This window comes from Tupaia chinensis, unplaced genomic scaffold (assembly GCF_000334495.1).
Source record: "Tupaia chinensis unplaced genomic scaffold, TupChi_1.0 Scaffold000140_1, whole genome shotgun sequence".
Lineage (NCBI taxonomy): Eukaryota > Metazoa > Chordata > Mammalia > Scandentia > Tupaiidae > Tupaia > Tupaia belangeri.
The window spans coordinates 218,159-240,059 of NW_006159610.1; the positions used below are offsets into that span (position 1 = coordinate 218,159).

The window sequence follows — 21,901 nt, forward strand, 5'->3', positions numbered from 1 at the left end:
CTTTGATCTGAAAGATTAAATAAGATATTCCATGTATGGTAATCTGATACATTTAAAATATGGCTAAATTACATGCAACTTTTCAAAACACCTATTTACTTGTCATAAGAAATACCTGCAGTGAAAGAGCCCTGTTTTGTGGATAAATTCTATGCTCTGAGGGGGAAAAGTAGAACAAAAAGAACAGAGCTTAATTATCACTGGAGGAAATGTAAGTGAGCAGAAGAACCAAGGTAAAGAATTCATCAACTTACAGCTCTTTGAGAATGAACAGAAGAATGAACTAACCATCTCACTGTTATCAAAAACCACAAGGTACTTATATGACACCCATATGATCTTAAGGATAACCCTGCCAGGAAGCTGTAAAAATAATTGGCAACTGAGACTGCCATGGTGAAGACCTGGACGGCAGTAGGACTGGGTTCAAGTTTTGAATGCAGCGATGAGAGTAAGTCATAGGGTGACTTCAGCATCTTTGTGCGCTCTCAAGTCCAACTATCCCAGAGCACACCCCAATTTAGCTACCCCTAGCCCCAGTATTCTCACATCTTGGTGAGGAGGTATGAGTGGTTAACAGAAAAGCAACCCATCACTTTTCCTTCCAACCTTATCACCTCCAAAGCCTCAGGAGCCTTCAGCAGAGGAGGAACCTTCAAGAAAGGGACTCAGGGAGGTCCCAACAGAAAAACTAGGACCAAGTAGGCTCTAGGGATGCTGGAAGTTCAGTAGCCAGAGAAAGCCACAGAAAGGAAGTATGTGGGGGTGGAGGAGAGCCTTTGCCAACACCTACTTCTCACAGACCCAACTCTTGCTAGCTTTTCCAAAGGGGACTCTCACAGGTACCAACTGGGTACAGCAGTTAGACATCACAGACCCAAGTGTCCACCCAACTACACCAGTAACACGGGACATGAGGAATATGGTTCCCCATACTAGCGAGCCTGAGTCTACACTGAACAAGGAGATAATGCCACCTGGCAGTAGGCATCAACAGCTAGTTTGGGAAAAAAGAGTGTTGCCTTAATATTGATCCTTTGCACCCTTTCAAAAGGAGATTTGACTTTTTAAAATTAAATGTTATATTTAAAAAAACAATGTGAGTACATCTCCGAAGTGAAGTCTCCTTAACCTTCCATCCAATCAGACTGCTCCCTCAAGTCACAAAATCAATAAAGAAATGGTGGGGCCTGGGCTGCCTCAGCCCTCCCTAACCCCACAATCACTCTGAGCAAATTGGTCAAGATACTGTTTATGAACGAATCTTTGGGAAGTTAAAAGAGCAATCCTACTTACTGACAGGGACAACGAGGCAATAGCTGAGAAGGTAAAAGTGAGGGGAGCAGGGAAAGGTGAGCAGCTCAGGTTTGGGGGTGTGGCATTCAGGAAGGAAGCAAAGATTGAGGGCAACAGTGTGGGCAGGTGCCCAGAGAACAGTCATAAGTAAATGGTGTCATGAGGTCCTCTGCTCCCAGGGGTTCACGAAGCAGTTATGGGCTGTGGTTAAGTAGGGGCAGCCATCTTCCATGTGAGTGAAGACAGGGACCCTGGGTGACCTACAGGAAGAGAAATAATCCAGAACCACCAAACACTTCCTAGAGGATGCTGGGAAAGACAAGTCTAGTGAGAAGCTCAAAGACAGAGAAAGGCCCCAGTCTATCCTGGGCTCAGGTCTAGGATAAGTGGAAAAGCACAGCTTGTCTGCTTCCCAGAAAACCTCCCGCCCTCGCCACGGCCGCCTCCCACTCCGCTGTGATCCAGCTCACATAATTGCTCCTAGAGAGGGAAATTGCCCGTGGAGGGAAGTTGAAGGGAGGCTGGCGTTGTGAGAAGAGCTGCGTAGGTGGGAATCCCATGGCTTCTCAGGTGGGAGCCTCTTACTTGGTATTTAAATTTAGCCAGGGCCTCTGAGGATGCAAACATGAAGTCTCTTGTGCCACGTTCAAGGGCTAAGCTGGGGAACCATGTCTGTCCTCAGATATCTGGCTCAGAGCTATAGGCAGTGGGCCATGGAAGGGTCGATGAGGAGTTTTGTTGTGTTTTTCTTAACTATGAGGGTGAGAGGATTAGAGCTACTTTGAGAAGATGAATCTGCCACATATTATAGGATGGATTCAAAAAGGGAGCTCTAAGAGACAGGACAATCAGTCACAACCATCCAAGTGCCAACACTGAGGCCCTGCGTCAGAGCAGAGACAGAGGGGATGAAAGCAAGGTTCTAGTCTATGGTCATGCTGGCCAGGTACAGGGGGCCCAGTGGCCACTTCATCTCATGATCCTGCAGGTGACTTACCCCATAGCCCAAGAGCAAGGCCTAGGGTAGAATCTGAGATATTACTATACACAGGTCAAAGGGCCAACCTTAGATTATACCCTGTGACCTCTGGAGAGCTAGCTCATCCTTTGCTTCATGGGTAAAATGGAGGTTGTACTATTTACCCCAAAAGGAAAAAATGGAGGATTACATAAAATAGTTGATGTACAGGATGCTCCCAAAACACCAGTGCAATGCCTGGGACTCACAGGATTCAGCAAAGCATGTTAGTTTCTTTGCATTCTCTTTTCTGCTAGCCCTAATCACTAGGAAAATGACCCATTCCTAAGAAGCTAGGTGACCCCTGACAGAGGCCGCAGTAAGGAGGTCTACGCTCCCCAGGTCATGCAGCGCTCTCCTCAGTTACTGACTTGAAATCAGAGTCTCTCTCATACCCTCTTTCTAAGGATAACAGAGCTCCTGGGACTGGCTGCCTGAAACCCCAGGCTTCCTTGTTGAGCTAGGCTTTTCACCCTTTGGTCCTGTGGGTGTTGCTGCTTGTTTATCCCCCAGGGTTTCTAATGTGTCCACACAATAAAAACCTCAGGAAGAGGAAAGCCAGGATTCAGCGCATGGGCCGTGCTGTTCCCAAGCAATGCCCTTTTTCACACAAAAAGTTAACTTGAAGCTGAGAAGTGTGGATCCAGGTCCCCTCAATGGCCAGAAATAAAGCCTTAGTGTGATAGGCAGCCTTTACAATGGCCCAGTTAGTCTCCACCTCCTGATTCTCAGGCCTGTGCAGACCCCCTCCCCTGAGTGCAAACTGGACCTGGTGACTAGCTTTTAAAGTTCTGCACAAGTGATAGATGTCACTTCTGAAATTAGGGCTCAAAAAGATGATGGCTTTCATCTTGCTCACACTCTATTGTTCTTTCTCTCTTGTTCTGGAGAAGCCAGCTGCCATCTTGTTTGGCATGAGTAACCTTTCTAGAGAGGCCTCCATGGCAAGGAGCTAATATCTCCAGTGAGGACCAGAAACCTGCCAACAGAGCCATGAGTGATATTGGAAGGGGATCTTCTGTCAATTCAACCTTGGGCCTTGAGATGACAACATGTCTAGTCAACACCTTCATTGTAGTCTGTGAGGGACCCTAAGCCAGATGACCTAACTAAGCCATGCCCAGACTCCTAACCCACAGAAACTGCATGGTAAAAAGTGTGTTTGGAGCTCCATGTTGTGGGGTAGTTTGTTACACAGCAATAAATAACTAATTCATCTGCATTCCCTGGCCCAGCATAGAATGTATAGAGTACAGCTGAGACTTCAGAGAGCTCTTCCCAAAACTCACTACAGATGCATCAATGAGAAGTCAGAGCTGTGTTGCGAACAGCAGTTAGCGTAATGGCTATGTTGCTGGACTCCTATGTAGTCAACCGTGGTTCGCGTCCCGGACCCAGTGGCTTAAAACTCACGCCGGGCATGTGTGCGTGTGTGCCCAAGGAGGAGAGTGGAGGAGAAGGGACTGCGGCATGGCCATCCCCCCTGGGGAGTGATTTCTTGCTTTCTGACTCTCTGTCTCTGTCTGTCTGGTGAGCGCACGTGCCCTATAGCAAAAACCTCTCCAAAAAAAAAAGTCAGAGCTGTAGATAAAAGCACTGTGACACCACCGAGAATCAAGCCCAATGGCCATGTTCACAAAATGTCCCCTGAGAACAAGTGAGGACTTTAAGCAGACCCCTAGTCAGAGCATCAACTGGTAGGCTGTGAGTCAGTCTAACAACTACCACCTCCTCAGCAATGTGGCTGAGGACGTCATGTCAATGAAGACATTGGTGGCTCTGTCCTTGCAGGGAGCCTCTGCTGAGGCTGATGTCATGATTCAATCCTCCTCCCATCCAGAGTTTGGCAGATATGAGCCCGGCAGCAAGAGGCCATTTCCAGTAAGGGGCCCACCTCTTCTTCTCGCCTTCTGCCTCCTCTTTCTTCCTATCTTCCTCTCTTTCATCCTTTCCCATCTTTGTTGTCTTGGTTACATGGCCAGACTCCTGATATGCTGCTAGTTTTCATTCTAATGACATGTTCTTGTAAAGCACAATATTTTACTTCAATTGCATGTGTCACCAGATAAATTCCTCCAGTGTGTCTGACATTAGTGTATCAGCTGACTGGATGCGCTCTATGATTTGGGGTGTTTCTGCAGCACTTTCTTCCATCTTAATGTCTTTGCATTTTAATTTATCATCAGGATCTTTCTATACAAATGTATACACACACACACACATATGATTCAAAAAGTGGCACATGTATCAATAAATCTTGAATTGGCAAGGCTCACTTAAAATGATCTCTTTAAATCAAGTACACTGGCAATGATCATTTGGAAAATAGAATGACAAGTGTTCCTAGGGTGCTATTTTGCTGGGGATCACAACGTATATTTCAAAAGGAAGCCAGGAGGAGAATGTGGCAACACAGTTGATGCTGTAAACTGCCTTGTGAGGGGCTGCAGCATAAACTTCCTGGTGGGGACATCTTCCTATGCTTGTTCTGGTCTGTCCTGAGTGACCACTAGAGATCCTGTCAGAGACATGTGGGGAAGGTGATGGACCCAAGGGCAGAACAGTAAGAAATAAGAAAGAGTAAGAAAACTGGTTGGTGGGGAAACACTTATGTAAAAAGGTTGGTTGAGAGAGGGCTTAACAGTACTCAAGAATATACAATATGGAGACCAGCAGATGGCGTAATGGTTATGTCACTGGACTCCCACGTAGGCGACTATGGTTCAAGTGCCAGACCCAGTGACTTAAAACTCATGCTGGGCACATGTGCATGTGTACCCAAAATCCCAAGAAGAGAATGGAAGAGAAGGGATTGTGGCAAGGCCATCTCCCCTCTCTCTGTCTCTCCAGTGAGTTCATGTGCCCCATGGCAAAAATATCTTTAAAAAAGAAGAATATACAAGAATATACAACAGAAAAATATATAACCAGCTTAGTTGCTGTCCTTGTCAACTGGTACCACATGGAAAAAAAGAGCTGAAAACATGGCACAAAAAATTTGAGGTGAGGTTGGAGGAAGGCCCATGAGAAGTAGATGGGTTGGCCTAGGATAAAATTGACCTGAAAAGCCTACCATAGGATGCTGAGGTCAGAAGGATTAAATAACAGAATGGCCACCTCTCCGTCCTTGGTGAGATATGAAAGAGGAAGGAAGGTGGTGGCACCCATGATACATCTGTGGGTTCTTCTGCCTGGCGCACCTTCGACCTCAGCCTCCCCTTCATGTAACCCACAAGTTATGGTCTATGCAGGCTGAACACTTGCAAAATCAAGGGTGAAAATTGAAAAAAAAAATATACAGCAAAGGTCATCAAACTAAAATGCTGTGATAGTCTTTTTCCATAATGAAGACAGATCAGTACTGATTCTTCCATGTTTCTGTGTGGTTAGACACGTGAGCCCATGGCAGCTCCAGCTGGAGAAACACATAGCCAAACAGACCTAACTGACCAAACTCTGTGTAGTGGCAAACACACACACTCTGTCTCCGTCACAGGTTCTTGGCCAATCTGGAGTTCCAATACTGTGCAGAGGTCCTCTGAAAGTTCATGGAAGGGCCAGGTGGCGGCACAGTAGTAATACAACTGGACCTACATGGTAAGGTCCTGGGTTCACATGCAGAGGCCACCCTGTGCACACCAGGTACATACACGTGTGCCCATGATCTTAGCTGACTGGGCTGTGGGGTCCCACTGTGGATGCCTATCTCTATCTTTCTGTCTTGTACAAAATAGGTAAATCAATTTTTTTAAAGTTCATGGAAAATATGTACTGTGAAAAAGTTATGTCTGAATTCCAATGTTTGTATGAAAAGAAGCTATATTTAACTCCATTTTCCATGAACGTTTTTGAAGTCCCTCATATATCCATTTGATTTGCTGACCCTCCAGTCACCTAAAGAGCTTTATTTTAGGTTAAAGCAAATTCAAATTTCTAGACGAATTTGTTTTGTTTTGTTTTGTTTTGTTTTTTGTTTTGCTACAAGTCACATGTACTCCCTGGGGAGAGACCAAGAGAGAAAGTGAGAAAGCTCCCTGCAGGAGGGATGACCATGCCATTATCCCTTGTCCATTCTTTAGAGGAATTTAGGAAGTGGGAAAGCAGGGGCTGGAATCTCTCATCTGACATTGCTTTGTGATTCAAGAACGTCAGAAACGTGCACATTCGCAGACAGCATGCATTCCCCAGGACCATGGTTCAGAACGACACTTCACCTCGCTATGTCTTTCTCTACCCCTTCCATTTCTGACTGCTTTCCCTCCTGGACCTATGTGGAGGGCCTGAAGAAACATAAACAAATCAATTTTAAAAACAAGTTTAAATTTAAAAATGAAGTTCGAGAAAAAATTAGGATGGGATGATTTAGTTACTCTGCATGATAATTCCCAGTAGAATGAGTTTTGTGTTTTATTCCTGCACTGACTCTGCCTGTGGATACACACCCAGTTCTAGTCTAGCGAGGCCGGTCTGTCATGGTATATGCACACACGTGGGGATGCATCCTGCTCCTGGCTCACAGCAGGGCCAGCCCAAGTTCTGCCTAGCCAGCATCCCCAAAGTATCCCGCCCCCTAGGTATGCACAGCTTAACCTCCTAAAAATACTCAGGAAAGAGGCAAGCACAAAAAGAAAGGAGCAATCGTACCTCAAGCGAAAGTTTATGATGTTTTGGTTCACAATGAACATTAATCTCTCCCACTAATGCCAGGCAGTAATTCATTGCTGAATAGCAGTCATAAAATATGATCACTTAGTGAAAGGAAAGGAAGAGGCAGAGAAAGAGAGGATTCTGGCAGAAATCTTTAGGCAATGCAAAGAAATCTTGCCCTCTGTGACAACACTGAGCAGGTTACCCCACATTGGGGCAAAGGTTTTCAGATTTATAGGGTCTGGATGGTGGTACATTAGTCAAATGTGACACTGTGAGGAAGACCTCCATGGAAAGATGGTTGGTTCACGTCTAGAGACCTCCCTGAGTATGCCAGGCACGTGTGTGCCCATGATCGAGGGCTGGCTGAGGCTGAGAGTAGATTGTGGCATCAAGAACCTGTTAGGGGACCAGCAGTTAGTGTAACGGCTATGTCGCTGAACTCCCATGTAGTCGACCGTGGTTCAAGTCCCAGACCCGGTGGCTTGGACTCACGTCAGGCATTATGTGCATGCATGCCCGGGATCCCAAGAGAAGAGTGGAGAGAGGGGATTGCAACATGGCCACTCCCCCTAGGGGGTGATTTCTCACTTTCTGTCTCTCTGTCTCTCTCCATCTTTCTGGTGAGCACATGCACCCTATAGCAAAAACCTCTACCAAAAAAAAAAAAAAGAAAGAAAGAAAGAAAAAGAACCTGTTAGGAGTGCTTTCTCTCTATGTCTCATTCATTGAACGAATGAATGAATGAATGATTTAGGAAAGATTTTTAATAGTAGTTTATTATTTATTTATTTTTAGGTTTTTGTCATAGGGTACATGCGTCACCAGAGGAGAGAGACAGACAAAAGGAAAGTGAGAAATCGCCTCCCAGGAGATGGCCGTGCTGTAATCCCTTCCCCTCCATTCTCCTCTCAGGATTTCGACCCTGCAAGCACGCACACACACAGCATGATTTTCAAGCTACTGGGTGCCGGACTCGACCCACAGTGGGTCAAGTGGGAATCCAGCTGCCTTAACCACCACACTATCTCCTGGCCCCCTTGTAGCTGAATTTTTAACTATGGGTTATTTCTAAGTCCCTAGACACCTCCTGATGGCCACAGCATTCATACACCACATTTCTTAACAGCACGTGCTTTTAACACTCGCCATAGGAAAAGGCTGCCAATACCGCCCATAACACACATGCATCAGAAAACATAATAGACATCCAAATTGGTACTTTCTTCACCTCCTTTCCCCCTGCCTCATGTGATGTGTGCACTGAAGGACTAAAATTATGGTCATCAAAGGTAAGGTTGCAAATGATTGGGACCCAGACCTTTCAAACAAAATGAAAAGCCAATAATTTTGAGGGCAGGCTACGGATAGCTATAGTCTAGCTCCTGGGCCCCTGAAAGCCACAGCAAACTCCTTCCCCCTGACAAATCCTCAACCCCGCTACCACCCACCTTCCTACTTCAGGTTCCTTGTCATACTGCAAAGAACTCTGAGAGGCCCTCTGTACACACAGGAGATTATTACAGGGCTCAGAAAAGCCCGCTCTGTAATTACGGCTACAGTGTGAGCTCCATTATTCTCACTCCCTGGTTTTGGTGGTTCACAAAACTTCCTGCAAAATCCTCCTATAGTCCAGAGCTTGTCATGGCTGGGCATCTGCCCAAAAGGTGACTATGGTCCTGATAACCCCTGGGAAAAGCAAGTCGGGGTTATTGCAAGGAAAGGGGAGTGTGCTCAGTGAGCACAGGGTGGTGGGAAATTCTATTGTGTAGAAAAAGTAAATAAATGGCCACTTTTGCTTTTTATTATTTCAAACAACAGACTCGGCAGCCCAGCCTTCCTTTCCCAACTCAGACAGTCCCCTGGGCCAGCTCTGCTGAGTCTGAAGGAGCCGTAGCTGGGCTCCAGCAAAACTATTAAAAAGCCTGCCACTCTGAGCCTGTGGAGCAGAAAGTTTGGCTGCCCCGACGGCCTAGCTTTCCCCAGGAGGACCAATGGCTCATTCCCCCCACATGACCCTCCTGCCCCCACCTTTCAAATGTTTATGCCTCACCAGCCCCACCACTACTCTGGAAATTAAATGTAATGTCCCAGGTGGCTGAAACAGAACCATTCTCATAGAAGCCCACCAAAGGAAAAGATGGAAAATGCCAGTCCGTGGTGTGTAATGCCCCACACCTCCTGATGGGGTCTGGCCTGTCACTGCCTGCCTGGTCGACTCCTGCACCTGCCCTCAGCCTGTCCCATGAGGTTGTCTCTGAGTACTGGCTTGCCCATGCTGTGCACGATCTCTCCACTGGGGGATGGGCTCCAAGGTGAGGGCCCAGCAGCTGCCACCCGCCTCATCCACCAGAGCACACATTTCTGCAAGCTGGTCACCTCAGGTCTGCAGTGCAGCCATGGCCAGCAAGCATGTCTTCTTCTCCTTTTCCCCTTCTTCATTTTTTTAAGTATACTGAACTCTCAATGTTCATTTAACTGATATCATATTCAAACCAAATGATGACAAAATAAAAAAAAAGAAAGAAAGAAAGGAAGGAAGGAAAAAAGAAAGAAAGGAAGGAAAAGAAAAGAAGTCCTCATCTGAGGTCACTTCATCTTGCCAGTAAGTTATGCTCCCCTGGCAACAGTAGGAAACATAGTGGACAGGTATCTTTTAGGGCAATAGAGGGATTACTTCTCCATTGCTCCAAACTTAGGCTTACCGGAGAAGACTTAAGGTACCCCCAAATTTTCTCACTTCCTTAACTCTCAATGGTGCTTATTTACCCACTGGAGCAGGAAAAACTGGTCAACAAACATTTCATTGTAGGAATTGTGTCTAACAATGCCTCTAGTACTCAGAATTCACTTTTCTAGCAAATTAACTGAAACAAAACCACTCTCTTATAAGCCCACCAGAGGAAAAGATGGAAAATGCCAGCCCGTGGTGTGTAATGCCCCATACCTCCTGATGGGGTCTGGCCTGTCACTGCCAGCCTGATCGACTACTAGGCTCTGCCCCCAGCCTGTCCCATGAGGTTGTCTCTGAGTGCTGGCTTTCTGCATTGAAGAAAGGAGCTGAATGAGCAACCAATAGGAAAGTCCATGAGGTCCTTTCCCGAAAGCTCATTCACATCTCTCCTGGGTGTATCCCAAGCCTTATCAGACATACTTTCAACAAGTTTGGTTATCTGATTTCCTGGCCCACTAAAGCTGGAAGCCAGAGTGAGGGAGGAGGGCCAACATTCCTGGAAGCAACAGGCAATGATGAGTGACAATATATTCTTGAGGTAAAACAAGGAAGGCCATGTGGGGACAGCACACCCATACCACATGGCATTGTCTCCAGGTATTCATAAAACTCAGTTTAACACGTGAGTAAAAATCATGAAGAGGCCCAGGCAGCAATAAAGTTTCAATTATGTTTACCACATTCTTCACCAGAAGGCAGGGAACTAGGAAATAAAACTCTTAAAGATGGGTAGATGAGGGGTAAATTATGTTTTACTTGTGACACTGAAGGCACTACATTAAAACCAGGTGGCTATGACCTCTTCCTGGGCAATACTAGATGTAGTGTACATGGATGGCATGCCTCATCCTTGAAGAGTGGTGTAGCATTCTACTGGTGCACGTTCTTTCCTTTCCCAGCTATCACCCACATAATTACTCACACCCTCTTTATCCTCTGCACTCACATTCCAGATTTATCATCTGTTCCACAGAGATGGTACATTCACAGAAAGAAGCCACTACTGAGCTCTTTCATAGTAGGATGGTATACCAGGCCAGTCATCTAGATTTACACAGAACATTTCCTCAAGACCACCTGGAGATAACATCCAAAAATACATATAGCAAAGAGGAAAGAAAGGATCAAGGCTCAGTCTCAATCAGGCAGTGCCTCTGTACTTAATCTGAATCACACCATGTTCAGAGAATCCCAAGGGAAGTATCCCAAGGCTTATAAGATAATCTAAATAAGACGAGCTGGAGTTCCACATAGAAACACCGATATTTCCTGGGAAAGGAGTGAGGTACAATTATGGACCACAGAAAACAGGACATCTAGCCTCCACCCTAGAAAGACTTTTCAACCAATCAAGGGCCCCTATGAGCCAACTCCAACTCATTAAGATGAAAATCCCAAGAAGAGAACATTCCTGGAAGGACGGGTGCTTCCATCACTGCACATGAGACAAGATTACCCAGTGACCCAGAAACCAGCTGCTCTCTGCAGCACAAGGAGGAAAATCAGGACCCCAGATCATACAGTTCCACCCCACCATCCTCTCATAGCATCCATGGTTTCTTCGACCCACAATCCGGTTCTTGGCCCCATCAGCAACTCTAACAGGTCTACCCTCTCCTTCATGTATTTTCTGACTGAATTCAAGATGTATGTATATACCAGCCAGAAGATATGTCCCTTCTCCTTGTTTACCTTCTGGACCTAAAAAAGCCCCTGGCGTAGGGCACAGCCCAAGTTGAACAGAGTACACCATCTACAATGCCCTAGCAAGGCCAAGCTGACACCTGTCATGTGCACACTAGCACCAGAGAAGAGGTGATGTCACACTCATCTAGTAGCATTCCCATAAAAACCTCAGTATAAAGGCAGAGGTGATCATCATGACCTTGACAACACCCTAGCTCAAACATGTCACCAGTCCCTCAGGGCCTGAGGGGAAGTAATACCATTCCAGTGAGATAGAAATTCTTCAAAATAGCCAAAATGACTGCATTGCATTCCTACCTTTTTCAGCTTGCCATTTTTGGTGCCCACAAAAGCCAGAGAGTGATTCTTGTAGACATATGCAATAACAGAAGTCATGCGGTCCCTGTCCTCTGTGAAGACGGGAATGCCACGCACCATCTCGGACACTCCCAGGGGGGCATTCATATCCAGGCCACAGAAGTTATCATCGATGGTTAAGAGCTGCAAGTAAAAGAGAACAGTTAGAGAGAGCTCCAGCGCAGAGGTATTAAGTCAGTCAACTATAGATCCAGAAGAATCCTTAAAGATAGTCTAATAGTACAAATCTCCCTCCTTTTTTACATGAAAAACTCAGCTTCCGAGAAACGAGGGGCCCTACAGCAGTCACCTGAGTAGGCAGCTGCAAGATCATGGCAAAAATGCAGATTTCTAGGGTCTCTCTTCCCGAGGCTTCATGGTCTCTCTGTGACTCCTTCATCCTTTCCAGGCTCCATCTCAACCACTTTGATGGCCCATCTCCACCATCACATGGAAGAGCATTGGCCCAGCACCCAATGAGCAGAGGCTACAGAGAGCCCTACTCAGGCATCAGAGGGTCGTGGCCTCCATCTCTACATACTAACTGTTGAGAAGATTCATTGATAAGGACTAGAAAGCAAAGAGCACCCTAGAAACATTAATCTGTGGATACTACTATTAGAACAGAGGCATGGGGGAAGGAAGAATGGGAGCAGGGGATGTTCGTGACACACCAGGCCATAGATGGTGCCTCATCAGGTCAACCTCAGGCTCCCTGTCTCTCTTGGGGCATGGCAGAGGGGCAACCCTGGCCTTGCTATGCCTACATCAGCACTCCTCAAAATGTCATCTGTAAACCCAAGCCCCCCAAAATGCTCCGCATCACAGCCCTTCTTGGGTAAATTTCTGGGCAGTGTAGACATTCTAATGCCATCTAGGAGATTCATAATGATTCATAGTGACATGAAAGGTCTGAAAAGTCTTTTTAAGAAGAAATGTTTAACCTTACCTTAGCCTTTCTACACATTTTATTCATTCATCTATTTTTGACCAAAATACCCATTCATATTCTTTAAAGAGAATACTCTCTAGGTTTCCTGTGGTTCAGTGACTAAACTCTTGCTCCCAACTCCAGGAAATACAATTTCAGGAGTCAGGAACTCACAGGAAAAGCTCTGGGTCAGTTTCCCCCAGTGTTTGTGGTTAAATCGTTTCTTCCTTTACACCAGGCCTCTAGGTCCCCCAGGCTGCAGAGGGCCTCCAGCTGGGTTCTGAGACTGAGGAGTAGCTGTGAGGAGCTCGGTGCTCCCCACAGGCAGCTTCTGTCGGCTCAGACTGCCCTGAGACTTGGAAAACTCACTCTGGATTCCCTGTGCCTTCTTGGAAGGACTGTGTGGCCTCAGAAGTCACTTCGTCTTCCTGTGCTTTTATTTTCCACTCTATAAAGATGAAGGAAACAATCCCTGCTTTTTGATGGACTACCATAAAGCCTATTGAGCTCATGCCTGTAAACGTCTTTGGACTTTTCAGAGAAAGGAGTGAAATAAAATACAAGGTGTCACTTTTTTAAAAGGCTTCAATCCAGCCAAAGGAAAAGGCATCTGGAGAACAGCAGGCAGGCTCTTGCTAGCAGAACCATCTGCAAGTGGCCAGCTCTGAGCTCTCCAGGGCCTTAGGACTTCCCTGCTCTTTCCCAGAAGGGGCAGGGGGTAGACAGGCACTATCCATCTTAGAGAGGACAATATGCTGAATGTCTAAGACCTCTCTCTGATTCACCATCCCCAAGATGGTGGGAGCAGTAGGGTGGACGGGGAAGACTGTGGGCAGGTGCAGGCAGGCCATGCACAGAGCAGAGATGTCCACACTATGCCTCAGTAGCCTCGGCCTCTCAAGGTCTAGTCCAAGAGCCCACACAAAACACAACTGCCCTCTGCCCTAAAGAAAACTACAGGAGTACAATTTAGGAGGGAGTTTTCAAGATCTAGTCTTCCCTACATCCTTCCCTACAATGAGGACTTGGGGAAGGAGACAGAAAGCAGAGGATGAATGGAATGGATAGAAGTAAAGAGAAGTCCAGATAAAGGGAGGGTGATGCCCTTTCCCCACTGGCTGCATCTGCGGCACCCTAGCAGGTGTTCTGAGGGCAGTCTGGGTGCTAGGCAACCTCATGGCCTTTGAATGTTCCTGTTACCACTTACAAGGAGTCACAGCCCTAGCTTCCTCTAATATAAACTATGTTCCAGGCACCTCTACCATCTGCAACTTGGTATTTGTCCATTAGGTAAAGCTGAATGATCATCCAATTGTTCAAGGAGGAACTGAGACAAAGAAAGCTAGTCTATGTTTCACAGTTTTCCCACCACTCTTGCACCACAAACATGGCTCCTTGACCTGGGAAAGCTTCAGGCCTCTCTCTGCCCCCCAGAACCTCATTTCCCAGGGTCAGAGTTATGAAGTATAATTCTCACCAAGGCTGGGCAAAGCACAAGCAAACACACAGCCACTTACAAAAAGAGAGCCTGCATTTGGACAAGTGCATCATTAAATCATGCATGCTCAGAAGCAGAAAGTCGCAGCTTGCTGTGTGTCCCTTCCCCTGTGGCACCTCACAGGCAAGGGGCCCAGGTGACCAATGGTGTCATCAGAACAAAGAGGACAGCCCCTCCTGGCAGTCTGAACCCAGGGCTCTGCCTGTTTTAGCTCACGACAGCTCCCTATGGAGCCCCATTAGGAGGCAGGGGCTGTCTCCTCACCTGTTCCAAGTAGAGTCACCCCACACTGTCTACCACGGGGTGAGCCATCAGGCTCAGATGAGGATGCAGCTGGGGTTCTTCAAGTGGAATTGGGACAATGATGGCGTTGTCCCCAGGCCTCCCCTTGACCTGGCTTCTCCCTCTGAATGTGGGTGCCAGGTGGCAAAGGTACCACTGAGACCTTTGACCAAGCAGGGCCTAGTATACATGACTATTAAGGTCCCCTCCTATGGTGAGGTGGCTTTACTCCTGCTTTCTCAAAGGGGGAGGAGCAGTTAACACTGAAGTGGTGGAAAAAACACAAGACTTGGGCTCAAATGGCAGCTCAGTGGCTCCCCAACTGTGCGACTTACTCCCAGTGCCCTCTGACCCTCAACTCCCTTTGACAGGCCCATCATAGTCCTAGATGAGGTAGGAGTAAGGCAACCAGCCAGTGTGAGATGACGTCCTATGGTGGTCATTCCATGGAAATCCTGCCCAGACCAGGGGTACGATGGCTGTAGAGAGAGGCCCGAGAGCATGGCACTCCAAGGACAGCAGACACAGCCTGGTCTGAGCTGCAGCCATGGGTAATTGCAGTTCTAGGAAGTGGAGGAGAAGGAGGAGGAAGGGTCCCCAGGGTCTGCAGACTCGTGAGGTGGAGGAATAGGGAGCAGATGCCAGGCCCACCTGAGCCCTTGAAGTAAGGTTAATTGGTGACAGCCTCAGACAGGTGAGGGTTGGTATGGATTCCTGAACACCCTGGGCAATGGGGGGCGGGGGGGGTAAGTGACTGCTCTGGCCCTGGCTGAGCCCTCCCTTGGGCCCCATTAACAGCAAGATTAGAGCCACAGCCAGAGGAGCCAGAACCAGACTTCCTTATAATCAGGAGCCCAGCCATGCCCCCAGGCCCAGAGCTGACCCCGCTCCTGTCACTCTACAGATACCCATGTATGTGTTAAGGCCACCTGTATAATGTATATTTATTAGAACTCCGTTCTTACAGGACAAGGAAATAAGTGACCATCGCATGGGAACATTTAGGAGGCCCATTTAGGCAACCTGTTGACAGACCTATAGCCTTAGACAGAACCACACTCTGGGTCTCCTCTGTGCCTGTCAGAAGGACACTATCGCCTTTTCACTGTCCCAATGGGATCTGTGGGGTGCAAATTAAGATGGGGGATCTACTGCATTGCAGGTCCTGTACCATGGCCTAGGGTGAACTCAAGGACAGGGACATCGGTTCTTGCATTTTCGTGCCCGCAGCTTAGTGCTTGCTTCTCAGAAGGCGAAGAGGTTTCTGTTAATCGGATGGAGGACTGGACAAAGTCTGGCTTCGCAGGGGTCAACAGTGTGACACCAGAGCCCAAGTGCCTGGGCTTTGAATCCCACCTCTGCCTCTTAACCCCGAGTGACCTTGGACAAGTAATTTCATTTCTCTGTGCCTTAGTTTGTCACCTATAGAATGGGATTGTAATAATCGTCCACACTACAGAGGGCCGTGGTGAGGACTAAATGATGTAATGAAGAGGGAACATCTAGCTTGCTATTGTGTGCCATCCCATCATTAGACGACTTGGATCCAATTATTAGACAAGTCTCAGCAGCCTTGAAAAATCCACGAAATCTACTACAGAAGAGTTTTCAAGATTAAAGCAGCCAAAGTTGTCAAGATGAAATAGCAAAGGTGGAATTTCTTAAAGATCTTCCAGACTCAGGTAGTCATTGGACCAACAAAGCTGACTAAAGCAGTGGAGGAATGGGGACCAGCAGTTGGTATAATGGCTATGTCGCTGGACTCCCATGTAGTTGACCACAGTTCAAATCCCAGACCCAGTGGCTTAAACTCACACCAGGTGCGTGTGCATGCGTGCCCAACATCCTGAGAGGAGAATGGTGGAGAAGGGATTGCGGCGTGGCCATCCCCACTGGGGAGGGGGATGGGGGTGACTTCTCATTTTTTGTTTCTCTGTGTCTTTTTTGGCAAGCGCATGTGCCCTATAGCAAAAACCTCTCCAAAAAAAAAGAAAAAGAAAGTAGCAGAGGAATGGTCTGGGACCCTGGAGATTGAGCACTAGTCACTATTAGAAATGCAAATTCTGCAAATTCTGGACCTACAGCATCAGACAGTCTGGAAGGAGGGTTTGCTGCACATACATCTCAACACCCCTCCAGGTGATTCTGACCCCTGCTAAGGTCCCAGAAGTGCCAGCCTAGCTCAGCACAAGAGCCCTAAAACAGGAGGTCAAACAGGATCTGGGTGCAGAGAGGCCCCATGGTGGCCTCCAGGCCTGCTGAGCAGCAGTGGGGGAGGTGGCATGGGGAGCGGGAGCTGACACTCCGAATTACAATCTAATAGCTTACCGCGCTTCCCTCGCGCACAGCGGCAAAGGTTACCGTGCAATTACGTGTCGCCACATACAAATGACAGAGCAGTTACGGTTACTTTACCAATTACAGGGAAATTGCTCCCACTCTGCAGAGAGACTGGCACTCTGAAAAGCTCTATCATCTCCACGGAAAGGGGACTTTAAATGCTGCCAACATCCTTCCTCTGCAGTCTTCCAGGCTCCAGGGCAAAGACACAAAGCAGTCACCCAAGGACTCAGAAGTGTCTGATGGAGACTTCCTGAGAAGAGTTGGAGGAGAAGATGGACCTAGAAGCCCCTCAGTATCACCTTCCAGATCCAGGCTCCAATGGCACGCTTTAAAAAGGTTTATGTGTTTATTCCAGGAGTGAGAAAGATAGAAAGAGAGCGAGAGATCCAGATTTAGCACCCCCAGCAGAATTTAGACTCTGTGATCTTGACCCCCAACTTCAGCCTGTCTCAGATGATGAGTACATGCATGCCAGCGTTTCTAGGGAAGTCAGATGTGAGCCAGCAACCGTCCTGCGTGGGACTGTCTTTTAGAGTTTGCATTTTACCACTGTACCATCATCCTGGCCTCCCAATGATACTCTTTTAGGAAAGCAGCCATCACCCTGATACCCACACCAATCAATCCTGAAGGCAGCAGCTGTTGAGGCTGGGATGGGGAGAGACCAATCCTGAAATCACCCCCACCTTCAGTGGGTATGGCCCAGGTCTGATTCCTGATCACATCTCTACTGCTCACCCTCAGTTGCCTCACCTTGGAGAAACCCCACATTCAGTCCTTATTATGGGAAGGTCAGAGCTAGGCCAGAGCTCAAGGAACCAAATCAGCGCTAATGAGGTGAAGGTTACAGGTCCACCCCCCTGTGGGCCAATTAACTTAGCTCTGGGACAGGTCTCTTCCACAGCCACAGGCCAACCTCTCAGCCCAGGCATCTTTTGTTTACAAATATCCCACACTGATTCAGAAGAGGTAGACCAGGTAAGCCAGAGCTAGATGTACCTGCCTGAGCCTAGGATAGAAGATACAAATCAGACCTGTTCTTCCTGTTCTGATGGTCTGGCAAGAAGAGCCCCTACATGTGGGAGTAAGTCAGCTCTACTGCCCTTCCTAAATGAAAAAGTATCATCCAGTCCAGTGCACAGCACCTGAGCACCCCACGTCCTCCACCAGAGAGAAGGCCACCCCTCCTCTCCATTATACAGGGGGAAAACAACAGGGATCTCCCCAAGCTCACCCACTGTGACCTTTCATTGGGTTTTTCTCCCTCAAACGTTTGGTTCCTTTGGCCATTGGAACACTGCTTTCTTCAGGAGAAACGGAAGCACTAAAATGACCACAATGCTATTTACCGTTGCTCACTTATTCATTTGCTTCAGAATGCTTATGAAAGACCTACTAAGCACCAAGCACTAGGTAAGACCCCAAGAATACTAAGAAGACAAATCTCAGTTTCTACTCCAAAGAACTATCCCTTTCCTAGCTGGGGAGCCAGAGCCAGGTTGTGACTAGAAAAGCCCTGCGTGTGCAGCTGGGAGAGCAGGCAAGGCTTCTGAAAAGAGGAAAATTTGAGGCTCAATTTCAGGTTCTCACTGTTAGGGTGTAGGGTACTACCCCTTTCACACCTGGTACTATTTCAGAGAAAGAAAACCTCAAAGTCATAAAATCTAACAACTCCACTTTACGAAAGAAGAAATTGTGGCCTAGAGAACGAAATGAGTCCTTTAGTTGCTGGGAAAACAGGTACCCAAATCCCACATTTCCAGCCCAGAATAAAAACAAACAAACAAAAAAAAACCTGATTTTTACTTTTTTCTTTTTGGAGAAAGATTTTTGTTATAGGAGCATGCGCTCACTGGAGAGACAGAGAGACAGGAAGCAAGAAATGACACCCCGCCCCCCCAAAGAGAGTTAGCCATGCCACAATCCCTTCTCCTCCATTTTCCTCTTGTGGTTTTGGGCATGTACACACATGTACCCAGTGTGAGTTTTAAGCCGCCAGGTCCAGTACTCAAACCATGGACGGCTACATGGGAGTCCAGTGATGTAACCACTACGCCATCTGCTGGCCCCAAAAACTGATCTTAAGCAGAGGCTTCCTTTGAGGTTGCTGGAGCGTGGTCTCAAAAAGAGCCTATTCCACAAATTGGTGTTCTAGATTTTTTTGTCAAGGAGATGGTTGAGAAAGAGCCAACACTTCCAACCTTTCTCCTAACATCCTGGAAATTGTTGACTCTCCTGCCATCTCCAGGAGTCTGGGTTCTACCAATTCTCCTCCCTTGGAGGCCCTCAGCCAATCATCACAGATGGGCTTCTTCCTTTCCCAGGTCTATTTATCCCAAAGGAAAAATGAGAACTGAAGTCCTGAAAAGAAGACAAGTTAGGAGAAAAACAAAGGAAATTCAGGAGCTGCCTTCTGATGTGGAAAAGGAAAGGTGGTTCGATTCTTCATGCTCAACAACCCTAAATTTCTTCTCAGTAATTACACTTACACACACACACACACACACACACACACACCAGGAGCTGACCACAGCAGACCTCTGCTGGTCATGGGGAATTGGTGAATTACACATGCGAGATTTCTTTTTAAAGGGAAATATTGATCAGATAAACTGTAATAGCTTATGTCTAAATACAGACTCCAGCTGTAAAGCTCTGCAGCACAGGAAGATAATGATCATCCATTTATTGGGAACCATATCTCAACTATGACCGCTGACCCTGCTGTGGTTTGAATGTGTCCCCCAAAATTCGTGCATTGGAAACTTAATCTCCAATGCAACAATGTCGAGAGGTGGGACCTTCAAGAAGTGATGAGGTTATGAGGGCCCTGTCTTCATGGAATAGATTGATGCTTTTATCATGGCAATAGGTTCTTGCCAAAATGTGTCTGGCCTCCTCCCTCTTGCCCTTTGAGTTCTTCTTTAATGCAGCAAGGAGGCTCTCTCCCAGGTGCCAGCACCATGCTCTTGGACTTCCCAGATTCCAGAACCATTACGAATTACCTATCCTGTAGCATTTGGTATAGCAATATTTAAGACTCCTAAGTGCTCACAAATACACTGATACACAAAATACATGTACCCCTTGAGACAACTCCACAGACCCTCTACTCTATATACTCAGGGCCAGAAGTAGACAGAGAGGGTCCTTAGCTGGGGGTAAAAACATCTCTGGGAGGTTCTGCAGCCTTAGGTTTAGCCTTACAAAAAAAGCCTATTAGTCTATAAAATGTTCCCATGTGTCTGAGTGATCATTTCTGTAGCAAAGAAAGAAAGAATAATCAATAATAAAAACCTGACTAACCAATCCTGATTGCTTTATAGTTCTGAATAAACTTTCCTTTATCTTTTATGAATTCTAATCCATCTCACCTTCCAAAAGGCTGCCTGTGGCCCACCCTAACCTTACAAAGGTGAACTCTTTTGAAAGCAAAACAGAGAAGTCCTGTAACAGGTGACACTGGGCCCCAGCACAGTGGCTGTGAGCACAGAGAATGGAAGCAGGACATGGCCTCATCTATTTAGTGACTAATGCATCATCTCAGAATGATTATTGTGTCTTTTTCAATGAGATTATAGGGGAAATGAACACAGGCAGAGAAAGAGGAAGATGGCCAGCAAACTACAGCCACATTAACCTAGTCAGACAATCATGGTATTGAACAGGCTTGGGGAAAGGGTCTCAGGGTTGAGAAAACCACCTGGCAGATTACGGCCAAGTTTCCCCAGAATCAAGAGCCCTGCTTTTGGGCATCTAAAAAAGGCAGGAAAGAGGGACCAGATGGTAAACACAGCAGTAACACAACTGGACCCACATGGGGAGGTCCCCAGCTCACATCTGGGGGTCTCTGTGCATGCTCGGACACCCACGAAGTGGGCTGACTGGAAGTGGATCACAGTGTTAGGACTCTGTTGAGGTCTCTCTCTCTCTCTCTTTCTCTCTCTCTCTCTTTCTCTTTCCATCTGTCTTTCTCTCACTCATGGATGAAATATAAATAAAAACTTCTAAATTAAAGAGAAGAGGAAATCAAAAAAACAGAACCATGTTTTAGGAGCACTCAATGTTTGGTGGTGAAGGAGGGTATAATACAAATATGCAAATATGGAGTCAATAGATCTACCTACCTACAGAACAACAAAAGCCACTTGCGGAATGCAAAGCTCTTTTTTTATACTCATGTTGGTTTCCATGTGTGTATGGGATCATCTGTGGCCCAATCTCAACAGATATCTAAGAAGTCTTTCCCTCACCATGATAACAAACCATCCTTCTCATAGGGGACTGATACCACTAATTTGAGCAGTCTTCCCAGGAGACGGGCATTAGCCAAGCACACTGTCTGCAGGCCAGCCTGTCACCCACAGCCAGCTCCAGCCAGGCACCTCTCCTAGGGCCTGCTGAGCACAGAAGTCAATGAACAGCTCTGCTCAGGATCTAAGGCTTAAACCCATGACCTTCTGCTCATGAGCTTAGCAGCTGAAAGCCCCCATTCCTCCCTCTGATAAGCAGACAGGGCCTCAACACAATGGTCCTAGATACTCAGTCGGAGCCAAGACCAGCCTAGCAAGAGAATCAGGACTCTACAGATGGCAACCACACCAGGGGCGAGTTTAGTGGCCATGTTGGGCCCATAGGGAATCCTGGGGAAGGTCATCAGCATTGAGACTAGCACGGACTAACACTCACTGGATGCTGCCCTTCCCCTCTGCACCTTGGCTCCAGAGGCCCCTTGTCAGAGGCAGATAAATCCCATACCGCCAGCCCATCCTGAGCTCCCACACCGCCTCCCACCATCTGTGGCAGACCTCAGCCGCCACTGGCACTGTAATTGAAGTGAGGAGCGCCATGATGATTAAGTTTGTGTGTTTTCTGGCGGGCGCTGGGCAGCAGTGGCCCCCTCACCAGGCTGAATTATGGGGTAGGTCATTCCCTTGTTAGTGGGAATAAATTTTATTAGCCCCACTCTTGTTGCCGTGTGTCTCTCTTGCTCCTTGGGCCCATGTGTGAGTCTGGGTAATGTTGCCTGCATGCGGGATAAATCAGCTGAACAAATCCCATTATATTTTGGAACGCTGACAGGGACACAGTAATGACACGGAGACCAGG

The 21,901-nt window shown here is 47.2% G+C and overlaps 1 protein-coding gene across 1 annotated transcript in view; it reads right to left on the bottom strand.

Annotated features, from left to right (window-relative positions):
• LOC102468553 (plexin-A4) overlaps window positions 1-21,901 on the bottom strand; it is a gene marked incomplete at its 3' end in the record, with an annotated part of 320,452 nt that overhangs the window by 213,573 nt on the left and 84,978 nt on the right. Inside the window, exon 3 of the mRNA XM_006145084.2 lies at window positions 11,700-11,882. Coding sequence (XP_006145146.1) covers window positions 11,700-11,882 — 183 coding nt within the window. The remainder of the gene's footprint in view (window positions 1-11,699; window positions 11,883-21,901) is intronic.